Source organism: Astyanax mexicanus, chromosome 1 (assembly GCF_023375975.1).
Source record: "Astyanax mexicanus isolate ESR-SI-001 chromosome 1, AstMex3_surface, whole genome shotgun sequence".
In the NCBI taxonomy this organism is placed as follows: Eukaryota; Metazoa; Chordata; class Actinopteri; order Characiformes; family Acestrorhamphidae; genus Astyanax; species Astyanax mexicanus.
Window position 1 is genome coordinate 93,912,311 of NC_064408.1, and position 21,392 is coordinate 93,933,702.

General features: G+C 36.2%; 1 protein-coding gene across 1 annotated transcript in view; it reads right to left on the minus strand.

Annotated features, from left to right (window-relative positions):
* Nucleotides 1-572: 572 nt before the first annotated feature.
* Nucleotides 573-21,392, minus strand: part of cpa6 (carboxypeptidase A6) — a 54,817-nt gene continuing 33,997 nt past the window's right edge. The window contains exons 5-11 of the mRNA XM_007253565.4: nt 19,217-19,318; nt 19,029-19,133; nt 14,054-14,164; nt 13,369-13,459; nt 8,289-8,491; nt 5,877-5,961; nt 573-4,220 (exon numbers count right to left, since the gene is read on the minus strand). Of these exons, the coding sequence (XP_007253627.4) occupies nt 4,030-4,220; nt 5,877-5,961; nt 8,289-8,491; nt 13,369-13,459; nt 14,054-14,164; nt 19,029-19,133; nt 19,217-19,318 (888 nt within the window). The 3' untranslated portion in view covers nt 573-4,029. The remainder of the gene's footprint in view (nt 4,221-5,876; nt 5,962-8,288; nt 8,492-13,368; nt 13,460-14,053; nt 14,165-19,028; nt 19,134-19,216; nt 19,319-21,392) is intronic.

A 21,392-nucleotide genomic window follows, 5' to 3' on the forward strand; every position in this document is an offset into this window, starting at 1 on the left:
AGGGTGTGCTGTTTGAATTATGAAACCCCTGTTGCAGGATTTGGATGTGCTGTACATTCCAAAATACAATAATCTAGAAGGTTCTAAAGTGAAAAATGCAGTACTAGAGTAGCATACTAAAAGTCTGAAATCTGAAAATGCATACAGTATGTACAAATACAGCACCTATTCATCTCATATTCTACACATTATATTTATCAGTCTGAAAATGTAATGAAAGAGCTGAAAGAAAACATAGAACACAGTACACAATGTCTTTACCATTTTAATACATGTTATGACCATGTTATAGCTTAATATCCACATATACAGATACATGATATATGGCTGTGTTCACATAACAGTTAACACAAATGCTTTATATGTGGGAGTGTGAACAGCAAAAACAGTGAATCTAAAGGTTTTAGTTCTGACTGGGATCAATTTGACATGTAATACTGAAGTCCTATACACATCCAATACGTGACAATGCGACTCAGTCTGAACAGTCAGATTAAAATGAATGTGAATCCAATCCAATAGCAATCATAAGGATATGCTCAGGAGAAGAGACAATAATTATTATTATCCCCCAATCTTTGCCCCTAAAAAAGATAGAAACCTTAAAAAAAACTAGATTAATGAGCAACTTAGATTTTGCTCACTTTACCTGCTGTGGGAACATGGCCTTTGGATTTCAATTAACAGGAAGACAATCAAGATGTGTAGACTTTCAGCTTTAATAGAAGAGGTAATATAGTATAGTAATAACAATATTTGTTTAAAATTACAGCATTTTTTTTTTTACAATTCCTCTTTTTTGTAATTGAAACCATTTAATTGCAAATTAAAGATATACAAAAAAGCATTTGCATTTGCTAACTGTTTATAGAAACTTTCATAAAGTCCAAAGATATGTAAATGCAAATAAGGCAGAATAGAAAATTGTCATTGGTGAAAAAAAATCCTTCACAAAAGTCAATTAAAATCTCTTAATAACATCCAGTCAGCCGACTAAGACGCTGACACTATAATCAGGAGATATCCAGTTTGAATCCTGTTCATGTAGCTTGCCATCAGCTACCGGAGTCCTGAGAGAGCACAAGTGGCCTTGCTCACTTTGGGTAGGTTGATGGCACTCTCTCCCCACATAACTCCAAAGGGTGATGTCGATCAGGAATCTGTGAGCTGATTTTTCATAACCGAGTCACGCTTTTCTTTGAGTGTGCTGTGATTCTACTCAGCAATGCTGCATCAGCAACAGTTCAAAAAGAGGCAGTGGCTGACTACACATGTATCGAAGGAGACATGAGCTAGTCTTTACCCTCCTGGTGTGTTGGGGCATTACTAGTGATAGGGGGAGTCCTAATAAGTAGGTTGGGTAACTGGCCTTGAATTTTGGTCTGATTTGACTGATCTAACATCTTAAAAAGCCTACCAAATTCTGTAACTATTGTATATGTTTGCACAGTTAAAAACAAGATTAGCTTGAAAAGATAATGATCTGAAGCATTCCACACCATCTGTCAAACATGGTGGAGGCAGTTTATGATTGTAAATGGAACATAGGTGCATGTATTGCTGTGAAAGAACTGCATCATCAGTATTTATTGATCAAAGTAGCAGCATAAATTCTGAATTGTATAGAATCATACCTTCTGATTATATTCAGTCAATTATCCAAAACATATTATAAAAGCATTAATTTCACTAATGTCTGTAATTCCAGACCTATAAAGCTGAAAATCTATACTTAAATCATGTTTAGATTGTTGCATTGATGTAATACAATATTTGTGTTCATTGTGCAAATACTACTCGACTGTGTGTATGTGTGTGTGTGTGTATACAGTTATACAGTAACATTTTAAACATAATTTTATATGAATACGCTTATAAATCAATACATACCATTATTGCTCTATAAATATGGTAGCACATTAAAAATATCAAAATACCAGTGCCATTGGAAGGCACTACAAATGTCATTATTACAAAGTTTTTGTAGCTTATAATCATACAAAAAAAGTCCACAAGGCACAATAACGCACCCATAATGTTTCCAATATTGTGTCCACTATAGTTTGAATATACTTCAGTGGTTAATTTCACCGTAATCTTAGATGTAAAGCACCTTCAGTTTTGTTTTCGAAGCTCTAGTTTCAAAACAGTACCAAAAATACATTTCCATTACAAAATAAAAGTACTCATCATTATTTACATTCTTTGGTCTTTGCTCTTCTTTTGGACCATAGTTACATTGAGGTGTTTTAGCAAGTGCTTTAAAGTAGCAGAGCAGATCAGGGTGAAAGGTCTTGTGGGTTCTGTTTTCTTGTAGAAGTGCATCTCCATAAGGCAACAAGTCTTTTCTCTATGATAAAGAATGAGGCACAACAAAGACACTACAAAGAGTTTGACGGGTATGAAGGTAACTGAAGTAGAGGTAGGTGATATGAAAATGAAATACTGTGATAAAGGATAAACAGTAATATGGGAATCAAATCAGTTACAGTGTTACTGATAAAAAAACATAATGTAGCCTAGACTGCTGTAAAACTTGTTGTAAAAGTACTTCCTCTGCTGCCCTATAAGAAAGCTCTTAGAGGCTACTTTTTGGTAGTGTACCTCTCGGTGAGAGACTGTTGTCTGCAAGACTTGACTCTATAGCACACTATAAGACATTTTGCCCAGCTGACAGACCTTGAGATTTGGCAAATCACTGGACTGAGAAAAGCAGAATGGTCATTTTGACGAACTGCCCACAATCTACGTCCTCCGTCAGTCACCTTCATTAGCAGTGGTGTCCTTGACTAGAACCATATGGTCCTTGGAAACCAATAAGAGTAGGTTTGTGTGTTGTAATCCTGGCAATGCAGCTGGCCATGGGATAGTATTAGTGTGTTTAAGGCAAGCTCTTAAGATAGCAGCACTATGTAATGATCATTGTCCTGTTGGAATGTGCACCAGAATGTGCGTTCAGAGCATTAGGACAACTAGCTGCATTACTATCTTCTTAACAAAACTAAAGGCTGTCAAAATGGCTGTAACGAAGAAGATATCTTGTCTTGAGCCCTTTTTTTTTTTCAAACAGCATTGCAATCTGCGACTTCGTTTTGGGTACAACAGTGTTTTTTTTATCATGAGTCTATATTAAATAAATTCATATTATTTCAAAAACTCCTCCTTAAGCCCTATTCAGATGGGATTGGTTCCTCAGGGGGTCCTGGGGTAATTTTATTATTATTTTTTTTTTCTGTTATTTTATTATCGTGCGGAATACCTTTGTATGTGTTTTTGTCAGACGTCCTCTGAGAAAATTACAGGCTGAATTACCTACTGTTTTTCACTGAACTTCGTGGTCCTCTGGTAATTTTAGTCTCGTCCGGACTCAAATCTCTGAGTTTCGTCTCCTCGCGTTTAATAAAATAGCTATTTGCCACTGCTACGCACCTTAATTACACTTTGGGCGCACGTTTCCACGGAGATCTATGTCAATACAACAGCGAGTGGAAATGGAGGAGCTACTGAACTCGATGTCATGTGATTGAGACAGCCTAAAAACTCACTGGTCCTCCTGTTTTTTCAATTTCAGTCCAGATGCAAGAGTTTTATCACTGAGTAGAAGTGTAAAATATATTTTTCACAGACGTCCCCCTGAGAAACGAATCCCTTCCGAATAGGGATTTAGTGTATTATTTTTTGTCAATGTGTGAGTGTGAGCCAATGTAATTGACCTATATTTTAAACTGTTATTAGAATATAAACCCATTTTAGACATTAGCTCAACATTTCAGTATCACAATTGTGCCTTATCTTCCACCACTAGCGTGAGGAAGTTTTCAGCCCCAAAGCTAGAATGCACTCACAGTTCACAGTGTCAGCTTTCCTGGATGCCCGCATGACATGCAATTTTGAGATATCAGCATTGACACTTGGTAAGAATAGCCAGTGGGGACACGTTAGCTTTTAAAGCTGGACAAAGGGATGGCTGGAGTAGTGGAGAGAGAGAGAGAGAAAGAGAGCAGGAGAAAGAAAGTAGTGTCCTCGGGATCAGCTGGTGCATTTCTTCAGCAAGCCTGAGGCAATGGCCCTGACTGCCCTCATGGTCTCGGTGCAGGTGGGGCTAATCAGAGCTTCAGGCAGGAGGAAGCCGTAATAGCCGGTGTCTCGCAGCTCGAAGGCGAAAGCGTAGGGGATGCCATTCTTGTAGGCCCAGTCTATAGAGCTCCCAGAACTGACATCTGCAAAAATAAACAAACACATTGTCTCATTCTTTTACCCATATTTTAACCAGACCTGTGCTAATAAAAAATAATCTGCTTTAAAATGAACCTCCTAGCAACACCCAAGCAAAGCCCAAGTAACGTCCTAGCAACCACTAAGCAATTACAAAGCAACTTCTAAGCAGCTGCATATCAAACCTATAGCAATCAGGTAGCAATTACTAAGCAACTCTGTGGAAACCAAAAAGTGACTCCAAAGTAACCAACAAGCACTTTTATAGCAACCATATAGCAATCACTAAGCAACAGCATAGCAGCAACCTTGCAACACCAAAGCAACCAGCTTAGAAATACTTTGCAACAGCACAGCAACCACTTAGCAACGCCACAGAAATCATCTAGTAATCAGTAAACAACCATATAGCAACCGTCTAGCAACTACTTAACACCATCATAGTAGCCAGCTAGAATCCACTTAGCAACACCACAGAAATCACCTAGCAATCCGTTAACAACCATATAGCAACCATCTTGCAGCTACTTAGCCACATCACAGCAATCAGATAAGAACCACTTTGCAACAAGACAGCAACCACTTAGCAACACCACAGTAATCACCTAGAAATCAGATAAAAACCATCTAGCAACTACTTTGCAGCACCATAGCAACCAGCTAGAAACCACTTTGCAACAAGACAGCAGAAAAATTAGCAACACCAGAAAAATCACCTCACAATCACTCAACAACATAGCAACCACCTAGCAACTACTTAGCAACATCATAGCAACCAACTAGGAACCACTTTGCAACAACACAGCAACCACTTAGCAACACCACAGAAATCACCTAGCAATCAGTTAACAACCATATCGCAACCATCTAGCAACTACTTAGCAGCACTTAACCATAACATCATCTCACAATTGCTTAAAAACACCATATTAACCACCTAGCAAAAGTGGCCAGTTTCATCCTACCAAAGCCTACCAACTTCCTATCTCCTATATTTCAATCCAGTCAGTCACATGTAAATATATATTTAATGTATACTTAAGCAATAATACACGAGAGGGAGTGATATATCGTGTAATATTGGCACTACAGGCCAAATAATACATTATAGTACAAAGATGACAAGAAAATACGATCTGTTTGGTTATAAAAACACTGTGAGTTAAAATAGTTCCATTGCTGCTCTGTTTGTAGCTGTCCTGATTGGCTTGTAAACACTGCAGTGTTGCTAGGTTACCAGTATGAGGCGGAGTAATACATGGAGAGCTTCTGTTACAGTGCATTACTGGCTGATAATGGCACTCACAGGACGCCCTTTCAGCCAATCACATCACAGGGTCAGAACTAACTGTGGTATAATAACAAATAATTGTGAATTGTACTAAAATAATTGAATCAAACCGTGATTTAATGTTGAGCTGAACTGATTCATAAAGAAGTGTACTGGAATGTCTGTGGTGTCTCTCCTGGCTACATTTCCTTTATTATTGAAATGCAGCTGATGCTGTGCTACAGCTAACACTGACACTGTTATTAGGAGGGCTTTGCCCGGCGGCCTGCTGAGAGGCTAACAGAGGGAGAGTGACTCACACAGTTATGAGATGAGATGCAAGTCGACATGAGTAATGCTATCTGAGGCAAATCCCTCACGTAATACTCACACAGCGTGGTGGAGGCAGGTCCGTATCTATACTTCACTCCATAAGCAGAATAAAGGGCACTCACAGCATTCTGAGCTGCTGTTTCCTGAAGACAATGATGAACAAAAAATATTTAATTTGAATCTATGGATGTCACATGGATATTATGAAAATAAATAGACACTAGAAATCAGAAACACCTCTTTTTTAGATTCACAATACTGCTACAAAGTTAAAGAATGAAGACTATCATAAATGAATGTGGTGAGTAGGTGGGTGGGCTAAAAAACTGTGCAGAAACAGATAGGCTATAGTCTTTATCTATAGACTTTTTTGAATGCATAAGGCAGGTGGGTTTAATTATTTGGTATACAAAGCAGAATTTCCTGTATTTCAAGCATGCAACAAATATCCCAAAAAAGTTAGGACAAGGGAAATTCAGAGTAATTTCCAACATAATTTTAGGTTATTGTCTCATTGTCTCATTTCAGATGATTGTTTCATTAGGTGCATTTTACAACAAATGCATGTAAAAATTACTGTAATGTTTAAAAGCAATGTTACTCAAAGAAAGATTGGAATTGATTCCCAATTTATCTTGCTACAGTATATACTATATATACAAACTGAATCTGATCATCTGAAGGTCTAAAGCCTCAGTTGAAGACAAGGGATTTCCTATCCCTTAGATGTCACTGAATCAAGAACCATCATTAAACAATAAATGATAGAACCACACGGGAAATGAATTACTTTGCTGAATCTTTGTCAAGCACTACAGGGTTGCATTTTCTGGGCTCAAAGGCAAAGATAAAATGAACCATCTAGAATGTTACTGGCAAAAAGTCCAATGATGCAGCATTAATGCATAAAATAAGGTAACATATTGTCATCTCCCTAAAATAATCCCCTAAGTGATTTTTTGGGCCTAAATCAGCTCCTCATTGTTCAGCATTGCAACCTGTGATAAAATTAGCTACACCCTCAGTTAATCAGATTATTTGATTCTACCCCTTAACCCTTGTGTGGTGTTCGGGGCTGTGGGACCCGTTTTCATTTTTCATCAAATGATACTAAAAAAATATTTTTTCTAACTCATTCCTGCCTATTCTAACTCATTGGCATTGACTCATTTTTTGTAAGAAACATATATCAAAACACATTTTCGCTAAACACACACCACCACACATTTATATTACATACAGTATGTTTGGCCAAGGGCTAATAAACATTGGTTCATTTGTAAATTTGAAACTTAACAAATTTTCTACTCATATCTTGAGTTTAATTCATTTTCTTTGACATTTTATTAAAAAAACTAATAAAAAAGAGTAGCACTTTTTAAAAGAAATGTAACATAAGAAAGGTAAAGGGCAAATTTTAACCATGTTAGATGTTTATATTGCTTGCAATTTAGGTGAAGCAAGCATGTGTAAAGCATTTTAATGTAAAATTGCTTAATTTTGCTGAATTAAATACAAAGTAACAAAGTAAACAAGTAACAAAAATATGAACACCACACAAGGGTTAAGGATAAGGGCCTGTCAAAATCTAAATAAAATGTCTATCTAAATCTAAATAAAATGTGACTTAGGCAATTTTAATAGATTTTCAAGATGGTGGATACTCTCACTGGATTAATTTCCACAATTTCCACAGGCTCCCCAATTGGTAAGTAATGAGATTTTTAGTATAATATAAACTTCCTCTACTTCTTATTAATAAGGGCTATAGGCTATACATATTGCATATATGTTTGGGTTTTTATATAATTGGGTTATAGTTGTTTCATTGAGTTTCTTTATTCTGCATTTTAGTCAGCAAAATATCCATAAAGCATAAAGTCCATAAAGCTAACTAGAAATGCTCTACAGTTTGTCGCCGTTAAAATTCTGATCTTTTCCAGAGATAGTCATGTATTTCTCAACAAGACGTGCTGCACACATTACAAAGGCGTTGATGTAAAAAAGAGGATACAGGTACTGGCTTGCCTGCACTCCTGACCTTTCCCCGAAAGAGAATATTGAAAAATTTTGCAACAGAAAATGCAACAACAACAACAACAACCTCATACTGTTGCATATCTTAAAACATGTCCTCAGAAAAAAAGTACGAAATAAAAGATGTAACACTTAATGGATTGGTATCCTCAGTGACAAACCATTGTTTAAATGTTTTTAGAAGGAATGGCAACATTACCATTAAATTAAATTGTAATTGTTAACCACCCCTTTTTTTGGAATGTGTTGCATGCCTGAAATGCAGGAGTTAATCTATATTAACAAATGAAATAAAGCTGATAAGACAAAACATAAAATATTGTGGGTTCATACCGTCTGCTATAAATAACCATAAAAAACAGCATTTTTTTATAAGCCTTTACAGTAATGTCCCATCGTTTTGTAAATGGGGTTGAACACAGACAGAACTCACCACACAGTCAAAGTTGGGGATGGTGGAGTATTTGTAGGAGTAGGGATACAGGAGCATTTGAGCGTAGGCATGAATAGATATGTAGGCCTTGACATGCTTTCTGTGCTTGCGTAGGAACCTGGCTACGGCCTTCACTTCAGGCTCAGACTCGGGGAACGGGCCGCAGTACGTGTCGTCACACGGGTGTAAAGAAGCTCCCGCATCTATAAAGAGGAAAAAGAAAGCACAACGTCAGTGAGGCATTAAATATTTCCTCCTTTTCTGCCTCTGTATTGACATTCGCAGACCAAAGCCATTTTGCTTTCAGATGCTTTTGCTGACTCATTGCTGGGCTTCGTGCAGCCTCTGTTTCAGCATCAGTTATATCCAAGAAAGCATTCACACAAACCATCTCTGCTGCTGCTAATATAACTGTGTCCTTCAGAAAAACAAAGTGAGAGGTGGGAAATAGAATTTGAATTCTCTCTCTCCCTTTCACACAAACACGTACAAACAAACAGAAGGACTTCATTTAATTACATCTTTACATTAACAATTTTAGATAATCCCATTCATTTCTCTTACACAGAAATGCAGCTTAGATCAAAGTTCTTTAAATGGGAATCAAGCTAACAACAGAATGGCACACAACTTCAGATATCTGCAGCATAAAATAACCCCAGAGTACAGGAGTATAGCCTTTGCTTTTGCCACATTTTAAAGATAATAGTCTAAAAGGGTAATTTTCCAAATACTGTGCCTTTTGGTTTTCCCAAATCTGTCAAAAGTCTTAATTTCTTTATTCTTTTGACTAGTCATCTACTTTATGAGCCTTTACTGTTGTCTTATAAATATTGCATGTATGGCAAGTGTGGCACATTGAACTTTTCACATGTTGCATTTGCACTTTTACACGTAACTATCCATCCCTGTTTTCACTGTTTATTTTTGTCTGTTCATAATTTTGTGACTTAAATATCTCTGTATATATCTAATATATATGTTATCTGACATCTTTGTTTCAGGCTATATTTTATATAATATATCTACTATATACATTTTAGCTTTTAAGTTTTTTTAGTGTAACATATTCAATTAAGGTTTACGTCCATTTGACTGTGTAGTGATTATCTATGTAACAAATAATCTCTGAACTTTAGATTGCTGGTCTCCATTAATTAATTAAGTGATTTCTGAAGACAGTTAATTGCACTGGATTTTATTTAGGCATTTTAGAGTAAAGGGGGTTGAATACACTTTTCAGGTGTGTATGTTAAAAAGTGTATGTCACACTTTTCAGATTTTTATTTGATAATTGTGTTTGTTTTCGATTCACTTTGGTCTATCACTTAAAATATTGCTAAAATGCATTTTTTGTTGTTTGTGGTTGTAAGGTGACAACATGTTAAAACGTTTAAGAGGTATGACTATGTTTGCAAGCCAAAAAAAAATAAAAAATTTAATATTAGATAAATTCAATAATTTGGTTAACCTTGAGGCAAAACTGTCACTGCGGCTGAATGAAGAGTCACTTGGGAGCGTGTAAGTCCTTCAGTCCAGTTTCAAGGACAAAAGCTTGTCTGGTCCTGGGTGTTCTACATCGGCATACGTTTAAAAGATTCAGTTCAAATTAGAATATACTGTATATAAATAGTTAACGGAAAATCCATTCTGGCTCACAGATACATATATATATATATGTACAGATCTGGATAAAAATAAGAGACGACTTAAAAATGATGAGTTCCTTAGATTTTACCAAATTGAAAACCTCTGGAATATAATCAAGATTAAGATGAATGAGCACAAGCCACCAAACCAAGCTGAACTGCTTTAAATTATGCACCAGGAGTGCAGCAATAAAGTTATCCAAAAGCAGTGTGTAAGACTAGTGGAGGAAAACATGCCAAGATGCATGAAAACTGTGTTTAAGCGGTCTCTTGTTTTTTCCAGAGCTGTATATATGTTTGTGTGTGTGTGTGTGTGTCTGTATGTGTGTAAATAAGCACAGTTTTGAAAGAGCATTAACTGAAGACTCTTATTAAGAAACTGTGCATTTAAAATGTTTATGCGAGAGGGTCCACAGGGGCATGATCCAGCACAGAGTGATAAACAACGTCTTATAGCAGAGTGAATAAATATAGACACTCATTATGCATTATTATCTACTCGTTAGGACTTCAGCCTGTATCAGAACGAGATTTAACCTCCAGTATCAACAGACAAGTTGAGATAATTGATACACTCACTGAGCTGTTTTCAACCAGGGTCCCAACCTCTGTGGGTGAGTCTGAGTTTGATTGGCCTGCTGTATCATTAGCCCAGGCAGAACTAATGATGGGCTCTGGCAGTAATTAACGCAGTGCTGTGTAAAGCTAGTCCAAGTGTTTTGCAGTGTGTGTGTGTGTGTGTATGTGAGAATGTGAGTGTGTGAGGTCCCTTAGGTGTCCCTGAAAGCAGATCCCAGGTCCATATTACAGTCTATATTGGTGGAGCGAGCTGTTCTAATTTGTGGACGGTAATAATTTTGCCATGACCTCTTTTCACTAATCGTGTTTATTTTGATGGCTATATTTGTATGTATTTAGGTTGCAAATCTCAAACGACATGGAACTGCACTGAATGAACTGAGTTCGCATAAATTTACCACACTTTTCTAGCGAACATTACAAGCAGCCCCTCAGTCTGTTATTAATAATCTCAGCACTCACACAAGCTTTTTAGCAGAAATGTTCACAAACAATTAGTGCTGGGAACAAAGTTTATGTTTTCATTTGTAGCACAGATGTGCAGGCTGTTTATGGAAAACTATTCTGCACAATCTGTACGATCATTTTTTAAAACGATTTATTACAAAGCAAATTGCATTTTGCCCTTCCTTGCAACACCACAAATATACAGGCGACAAAATATACTGAGAGTTTTTTCTACCAATCTAACTACATACCTGCTTATTAAAGCCTTGTTCCTACAGATTTAAGGCCAATTTACACCGAGTAAGAGTGGAAAAAACAGGCAGATGGGATTTTCAACATGGTGAAATCTTGATGCTTTGGAAGCAAGATATTGGTTTAATCTGCAAACATGGCAATAGAGCACTGAATTTTATGCATCCATCCAAACATGCAGAAAACAGAGCAGGCTCTGATTATAAAAATTATGAAGGGTTGCAGTCTATCATTTTCGTACACATTGTAAAAGGCACTGATAATATACAGTGGCATGAAAAAGAAGTATGTGTCCCCTTACAGATTTCTTTTGTTTTTGCTTTTTTGTCATACTTACCTTTTTCAGATTATCAAACAAATGTTAAAATCAGACAAATATAACCTGAGCAAATAAAAAAGCACTTTATAAATGATTTCATTTATTATGGGAAATCATCACTCTCCCAAAACCAATCTAGCCCATTGTGAAAAAGTGTTTGCCCCTCCATAAATTAACTGTGATTAATCAAACTGTCTGGAAAGCTGAGTTGAATTTTCCTACTGGCCACAATCAGGCCTGATAACTGCCAGACCTGTAGAATCAAGAAATCACTTAAATAGAATCTGACAACATGAAGCAGCTAAAATGCCTTAAAAAGCAACACAATATTCTGCACTCTGAATAAATTTAAAAACAGATGAGAAAACAAAGTCATTGATCATCCATCAGTCTGGAAAAGGTTACAAACTCATTTCTAAAGCTTTGGGACTTCAGCAAACCACAGTAAAAGCTATTAATCACAAATTGAGAAAACATGGAACAGTGGTGAACCTTCCCAGGAGTGGCTGGCCGACAGAAATAATTTCAAAAGGGCATGGTCAACTCATCCAGGAGATCACAACAGAACCCAGAACATCAACAACATCAATAGGAGGATACTAGCATTTAAGTAGCAAAAGGTAGAGCCATGAGAACACACCAGTAGGACCTCACCGGTGCATGTACTGTAGGCTTTCAGTCAAAAAATGTGTGCATAAGTGATTCCTACTCTTATTTCATAATTACTTTTTGGTTGGAAACAGAAGTTTAATTGTCCAATTTCGATTTATCATCTCTGTGGTAAATAAATTATTGGGTGGGACCTTGCTGGAGGACCTGAAATGTAATGTATCAAACTAGCCATCAACTCAATAAGGAGCTTACACAGGAATCAAACTACACTGATTTCCAGTGGGACCAATTACATCCAAAAAAATCCTAAATATCTCGTTGTTTTTAATGCGACCAGCTTGGCTTCAGCTACTACAAATTATTCCTTTATTATCATAAAGGTTTCAAAAAGTTTTTTTTGTCTTTTTTTTTATCTTTGCGAGGATACTTTTTTTTAGACTGACTGACCTTGAATTCTTTAAGTATTTTTTATTCAATTAGTTGAGCAGTTCTTACCATAATATGGATTAGAACATTTCTCAAATAGGGTTATTCACTGTACACCAACTCTTCAAAGCTGTTAACTGAAAGCCATTCCAGGTGACTCTAACGCATAAAGCTTACTAAGAAAATGCCAATATGTGCAAAGCTGTCATCTAAGCAAGAGGTGTCTGCTTTGAAAAATCTAAAATATTAAACATATTCTGGTTTGTTTAACACTTTTTGTTGTTTAACACAATGTTTTTCTTCATAGTTTGGATGACTTTAGTATTAATCTACAATGTGGAAAATGTTAAAATAATGAAAAAACACTGAATTTAAGCTATGTCCAAACTTTTGACTGGTGCTGTATATCGAGTATCGCAAAATCAATGTACGTAATATTGAATAATATTGTGTAATATTATCATGAACAACATATTGTGATTATATTGAGAAGTCATGTTATTTCTGCCCCTAGTTTTCGGCCAATTTATTGAGGCCTTTTGACAACACAGATACTAAATAAAATTTTGTATTTGCAGTTTCTACACTGTCCCAATATGTAATTTGGGTTTGTATAACAATCACACTATGTGTGTCATAAAATTGCTACATAGACTGCCTAAAATAATTTTGCAAGAAATCGGATCATTGAACACAGGAGTAAAATAGTTTACTTCTGATTATAGCTGAATATGATAATGCACTCTTATATACATTCTTTAATAAATGAAAAGATTTGAAATGAAGAAAAGCTTACCACACCACTTCACTTTCCAGTTACGGTTGGCATCTACACCACGGCAGTGATACTTGGCATTCTTTGACCGTGTTTTCCGCCAGAAACGGTCCTGGAAAAGAAAAGCATATTCCATAAATACAGTCAGCTTCATAAGTATTTACACTCAATTAAAATATACGAAGCAATCAAGATGTGGCTGAAATGTATATTTAGCTTTAATTAAAGGTTTTTGACAAGGGACATCTGCTGATAAGCAATTTCATGGCCAGGTATTTCATAACTAATTAAACAAAGAAAAAAGCTCTTTGTCTGTAAGTTTTTTGCTATATCTGTCTTATGATTTCTTCTAGGTTTTCTACCCCCCTTTTGTATATAGGAGAATAGGTTTGATAGGTCTATTTATAGAATTTGTATTTATAATTGACTATATTGAGTATTATCTGTCTACCTTCTTCCTGGCTGTTCTTGGCATTCTATATATAGTTTAGTAACAATATATGATTAACTTTCTGAAAAAAAACAAAACTCTGGATTCTGGAATTCAAACTGAGTGGTAACTATTCAAATTGACGAAATTAAAAGATAATTAGTTAAAACATTAAAAAAAAGCAAAAAATTATTCCTTTTTCTGAAATATGGTTATCAAGATTATCAACATGAACCAGCAAACAAAAATGAGCCCCTTTAAAAGTAAGACACTTACAGTTTTCCAGCTGTAGTGATATCCGTCTACGTTAAAGACAGGCATAATGTAGAAGTTCAGCTGATTCATCAGTCGACTCATGCTGGAGTCGTGTTGATAGGAGTTCACGGCCTGCAATCAGAAGCAAGGAAGTCGTGACACACGCGAAAAACAGATAAAAAGAAGCCTCATCTCTCCCAGAAATGAGCCACAGTGCTGCAAATAAACCACACAAGGTCAAACACTGCTGCCGCCACTGGGGAAATAAATGCTCTGGAGAAAGTGAAAGTGAGGGCAGCAGTCTTTCTATTTTCCAGTTAGTCTAGTCCAGTATAATTTTAGATTTGTTTGCCGCTTCTTTTCCATGAAAATGTACGAGGTAATTAAACCACACAGCTCACTGGGATTTAGGTTCATTTGCTTTTGTTTTGTAACTACAGCTATCAGTCATTTAATCAGCAAAACCTCCCCTGTAGAGCCTCTATATGCACTGTCACAAGTTCACATACACTCCTCAGTTAAAAAAAGCAAGGCCAGCTCAAGATGTTTGATTTGTATAATTTAGTTTGATTAGTGTGGTAGTTTGAGACTTAAAGACAGAAACACAAACCTTCTGTCTTTAATATAATAAAATGGGGCTTATGTTAGAATTTAATGAAGCAAACCTGTGCAAGGCAGAGCTGATTAGCACAAGATTGTTTGGAGACTTCTGGCTGCAAACATATCAGAAATATAAGATAAGATACACTGAGCTCATTGTGTTAGTTAAGAAACAGCCTGGCACTGGTAATGGTCAGTTTTTTTTTAAAAAAAAGGAAAACTAGCAGTATTGGTCACAATCATAGACTGTGTATAGCTGGACAAAGCATCGTCCCTCAAAAGTGAAGCCCCCACAGGTCGGGCTCCCCCTGCTGTTCGGTTGCAGAAAGCTGTGTAACCCCACCCATCCCCATAGGTTTCAATGGCAAAACAGAGAACTTTCAATCATGTTTTTTTAATACACTGTAATTCTACCTTTATTATTTAAATGCAACAGTTAGTGTAACCTCTGCTTATATTGTCAAATTTTATATCCCCAAAGAATTTGTTTTTTAAAACGTTATTCAGCTCTATTCAAAAAGGTGTGGTTATTGTAAAAGGGCTGGGTTACACCTAGCCGGGGTGGGACCAATGACTGTATGTGTGGGACCATAGACTGAGTATAGCTTTGTGGAGGCAGCCCTCAGGGGCGGGGTTATTTAAATGAGTAGGCTGTCTCTCCACAGTCTTTCTCCCTCCTCTGGTCTCTACTGTGCAGACTCGGGTTTCAGGATCGCCAACATGGCGCAAGATTTTAGCTTTATTTTCATTTAATGAATGAGAACGGCGACACGGCATCCATCTTTTTTACAGTCTCTGGTCACAATTAAATCCAAATTAAGAAAAGATGACCTAATAAAAAGCAGGAGCTGGGAAACCCCATATAATAAGGGCAAGTCTCCCTAATTCATCAATTAAATCAATTTAATACCTTTCCCTTCCCACAAGGTATGTTATTGGTTCATTTAATGTATAAAAATGAATGTACGTTTGACTGTTGGTCAGAATTTTTTTCTATGGATTAATTTGTGAACATCTTCTAATAAACCTGCCAGGATCTTAGGAAGCTTGGATTTCAGCTGTACTTTATTCTTTACTTTGTTATTTTACAACACTTTAAACTTTATGGTAATAGAGGTAAAAACTTGGCCCAAGTCCCTGGAGGGGTGAGTCGACAGCACCACTGAGCGCCTACATTAGTTTGATGAATCAGTATGACTATTAGACCAACCCAGCTAATAGAGAACGTTATAAACCGTTTAGCAACATTTTGGCCAGGAAGGTTAGCATGAGCCTGAAAACATCACAGAAAATAATATTCCAAAAACTTTCAGGAAACATGTAACATACTAATGGTTATAAATATTGTCAAAACTAAAAATGAAAACGCTGAAATAAGTGACATCGCAGAGATGTTACCAGGACATTTAAAACATTCTAAGAACATACAGTAAACTTGACATTTTGAACAATCTAAGAATGTTAATTGTAATGTTTTGAAAATGTTCTACTAACCAAAATTGTTAGCTTGGTAGCTGTTTAACCATCATGACCAGCATGACCAAACTGGTCTACCAACATGACCAGCATTACCAAGATGCTATTACCAGCTTGTCTACATTTGCTTGACCAGATAGTTTGACTATTTGTCAACCAGCATGACCAGTAAGACCAAGCTGGTCAAACAGCATGACCAGTATAACCCCAGCATGACCAGCATATCCATGCAGGTTGACCAGAATGACAAACTTAACCATATTTGCATAACTAGACTGATATCATGAATGGGATATATACTTTTCTTAAGAACAAATTAAAGATAAAAAACAACACTATTTTACCATCATTATCATTACATGCAAACCCCAGACGAAGACACATATAGGATCCCTGGATAATTAGGGTAGTAAGTAAAAGGTCATCCCTTTAAAAATCTCCTTTCAATCATTTTTTAACCCAAAATAGAGATAAATCATTGTCTTTGTGCCCATGATGACTGACGGTGAGTGAGAGTTCTGTACTGAACAACAGGCTCCACTGGTGTAAAGTAGCTTTACGTGTTGAGGTGGAGGGGCAGTTTACCAGAACTGTAATCAGGCTGACATCAGGGTCAGAAGCATGTCAGCGCATGTCAGCGCTCTGCCACTCTGTGGCCTAAAGAAGGTACTGAAACATACACTTACTTAAAGAAGTATGTCTGATATATGTCTGCTCTATACCCGCTTACCCTTTTATACACCAGTAGTTTACATTTCTGGTTAATCCTACAGAATAAGATCAATGTAGCTATTTTAAGTTCATTTCTACTGTATTCCTTCCCTCCCAAAATGGCTTTAATCAGATAATAATGAAAAGAAATAGCATAACTTCACAAGCCAAAAGTGTACTGTTAGAGGTCTATGGTTATTCCAGATAATTTATTGCACATTTGATTATGTTATGTAATTATTCTGTATCTAACACTTTTTGAATAATACATTTTAATAAATTAGCAATATAATGAATTCAGCACTGACAGGTCCTGACAGGTGACTGTTTTGTGTCAAAAATGACAATAACATGGTAATAACAAATGTAAAATGAAATACCATTACTGTTCTATGAAAAAAACATGAACTTTACTTTCAATGGAAGTCAATGTAAAAAGAGTTTTTAGGGTAATTTTAGAAAATTTATATTGGTCCATTCATCAAGAAATTGTTTCACAGTGTAAGGGGACAGTTTGTGTGTTTAAATATGTAGCAAAAATGGAGATACAAGTTTTTCATTGGACAGCAAATATATATATGTTTTCTCTCTCTGCAAAGCAGCATTACACACACAGCAATGGCTTTTCATTAAATTCAAATTACAATCATTTTCTCCTCCTCTAAAACAAACATGCATGGTGTAGACTGACAGTTTAGAATCTGTGGTCTCCACACAACCACTCCTCCTGTTTCAGTGAACTACCAAGGCAGAAATAATTAAAGGTAATATAAGAAGTGGTGTGTAATTGTATAAGCCATGGGAGACCAAGGAGGCTTAAATAGAGGCAATTAAATTTTTGATGTACCACAAAACATGTTTTGAGGAGTCGCTGGTTCCAGATTAGCATCACAAAAGCCACTCTAACCCCTTGTTGCTAGATTCCTCTGTGAAGCTGGAGATGCTACGGCTCTGTGGTTTTAGCAGCCTGGCATTTCAGGCCTGTCTAAACTGATGTGAAGTGACCGGCTCTAATGGTGTAGACTGGATTTACTTTATAGTGTTGCACTCTCTTCGGCCTCCAGTGGGTTCACATCGGGAGAAGAGCTCTCGTCATGTCCTTACATTTACTGTTTCAGCCAGTAGGGGCCATATTAAAGTAATAGTTCAGCAACAATTCAGATTTAGGCAGCTTTCTCTTCCAAATGTATCGTATTAAACCAACTATCTAAGATGCACTGGATTTTAAGGCACATTTTAAATGACAATAGTAAGGAAAAGGGGTGCCGCCATATTTTCCTTCTAATTCAGCGGGTCTCGCTGCTGGGAGCGCCTAAGCACACAAAACTGTAATTTCTTTAAAAAAATTTAATTAATTCTTAAAAAACAATTCAAACGAGTGATGGATGTTAATCTACAAAAACTTCTAATGTAGCTAATAAGTAATAAGAGTTAAAGTAAGTAATAAGAGTTAAAGTACACTAATTTGAATTGTGCAAGTTGCATGCCAGAGTCTTTACACACTTATATTAAGCAGTTTTAAAGGGACACTACAACCTAATGCTGAATGTGTTGTAATCACGTATACTTGATTCATACAGCTTCATACATATCGATAAATAAAAAAAAATCTATATTCTCCAAGCTTCTCACTGAGGCACACAGCATGTTGGCATGGCTCATTCTTTTCTTAGGATAAAAACGATTTATGGGAACATTTCAGCTCTGCTACCATGGAAAACAAAACTCAGTGCAAAATACGTAGCATTAAAATCTGATGAAAAAACACAGCAAACATTATGAGGCATATGTCTCATAACCAAAACATATAGAAAAATTTAAGATAATAATATGTTCTGGTTTATGGCAGGATGTGCACACAACTTTGTTTTGTTAGTTAGCTAGCTAGTTCGATATGTTTCTTGTTAAGTTGTAGCGTTTTTTGTTACAATGTCTAATAGAAGTTTGTGCAATCAAGGATCATTAGCTAAAATGTTTTGGCATATATTGCACACAAACGCCATAAGACACAATTCATACATCTTCATTGAATTTCACACTTTTTTTTTCACTATTACCCTAAGTATTAACTTAAGGGCAAAGCACATTAGCTTTCACTATTAATAAAGTTGTTAAGTAATGAAAGTGTAGGCTACTACAGTAAAAGAATAAATATGTTTTGTAGTAGCAGTGTATAATAGAACAAAACTTATTATAATACAACACTTACTTCTTTTACAAACCACTGGCAGAAGGCGGGGCCGATCCATTCCCGGGCATGAACTCCACAGTCTATCCACATGGCCTTCTTATGGAGCCGCTTTCTGTTTCCTAACTGACAGAAGAGGCGATTAGTGAGACAAAAAAAAAAGAGTTGTACCTGGACAGTCAGTGTTCATTTTGACACCTCTTACTTACCTTTAGAACATACAGGGGCCGTCCCTCATAGGAATATCCAATAGAAAACAAGTCCACCAGGTGTGGGTGTGTCCGATTCATTTCAAACATCCACTCCTGGATCTGCAACCGAAAGAGGGAAATGCAGTGTGTTGGATCTTATTGTCATTGTTGTGCAAAGTAACACTACCTATATTACTTATTTAGATTGTTTATGGTGTATATATTATTAATATTGTTTATAATGTTTATAGCACTTTTAACTTAAAAAATCAGTTTTAGTTTGTCTGATTTCATTTTGTCTATTTCAAAGGTGACATCATGTAAAAAAGAAAAGAAAATAATGCGTGGACACACTTTATTAATATGTGGGAACAAGATCCTAAGGCATGTGAACGAGATCCTAAGGCGTGGGAACGAGATAATTAAGGTGTGGGAACGAGATCCTAAGACATAGGAACAAGAACATTAAGGCGTGAGAATGAGATCCTAATACATGGGAATAAGATAATTAAGATGTAGGAATGAGATCATTAAAGCATGGCCACAACTTATTATGGTGGGGGAACGAGTTAATTCAGTCTAACTGGAGAATAATAAAGCTTGCTTTTCTGTAAATTAATGCTCATGAAGAAACAGAATATTACATCAAAGCTCCAAATCGAAGAAAAATCTTCTGTAAGAAAATGGAGAGTGAATTGGTTTCTTTTTATTTTAATCTTTGAATGAATGATGGTGATATTTTGGAGTCTCTTGCAGTGAGACATGTTATAATTCTAAGTACAAGACACTTAATTCTCATACTAAATGCTGACGGGTTCAGACACAGACAGTGTGCACACGTTTACCTTCCTTAAGCACTCACAACCCCTGAGAGCTGCTCGCTTTGTTAGCTGCACGTGAAATAAAAGGACCTTTTGGCCACGCCTTAATGGCTAAGTTTTAAATAACTCGTTCCCATGCCTTAATGAGTCGTGGCCACATGATGTCACCTAAGGGGCTCCGTAGTCTATAGTTTTAAACTTCTGTTGGTCCTTTTTCTGCTTATGTCTATAACATGAGACATAATTTAGCCTTTGCAATTAAATATACAGTGTAGCTGTACACTAAGCATTACTGAGTATAATATTTAAAATATTTCTATATCTTTCTAAAATATTTAGTCCTTTGAAATCTTTGAAACTGTTATATTCCAAGTAATTTTGGAGCATTCCCATTGGTCCATTCAAAACAAAACATGATTCGATAAAGAAAAAACTAGTGAAATTTTGTGACAGCAACAACATAGTGCCATAAAATGAATAGTTCTAGTTCTGATATCTGATTGGATGAGCACTCTGTTTCTTGGCAGCCACAACCTACTGATAAAATGCTACAGTGTCTGTAGGAAGCATTGTTTATTATATATTATGTTTTTAAAAACCCCTTCTGAAGCCACTGTAACAAACTACATATTTCTTAAACACTCGATAAGCTTAGGAAAAGCTCAAGAACATTTAGTCTAGTTTAATATTTCTTTAACAAATGATTAATTCAGCACACTCACGAGTCGTGGCGTGGCTGCTGTCGAAACAAGACCAGAATGTTTAAGACATTAAATGGCTGAAGTTTACTATTATCTTGTCCTTGTGAAAGAAGGGTGTCCAGATTGCCAGGTTCAGTCCAGTGCTGCTCCTACAATCCTCATAGCCAGACTATTGAACTTAACAAAGTTGAACCCCTGATTAATTAGCCTACTCATGCTTTAGCAGAAAGGTATTTTTTTAGGTCCAGCTAATGAGAGTGTTAAGCTGGACACCCTTTTTATTGTTCATAAAAGGGTTTGAGAAAAAATATTTCATGGTATTTCGTTTGAAGACATTTAATATTTCTTTATCCAGTGTTATGTGCACATGTACGCATGACTGGAACACAGGCAAAAGAAAAGGTATGTGAATCCTTTGGGATTACTTGGGTTTCTGCATAAACTGGTCATTAAATGTGTTCTGATCTTCATCTAAGTCACAACAATAGACAAACACAGCCTGCTTAAACTAATACCACACAAAAATATGATATGTTTGCATGGTTTTATTGAACACAACATGTTAACATTCACAGTAAGGGGAGGAAAGTATGTGAAGAGCTAATTGAAGCCACACACCAGAATTGAGTTTGCTGTTCTTAAAAAGCATTGCTTAATGTGAATCATGCCTCG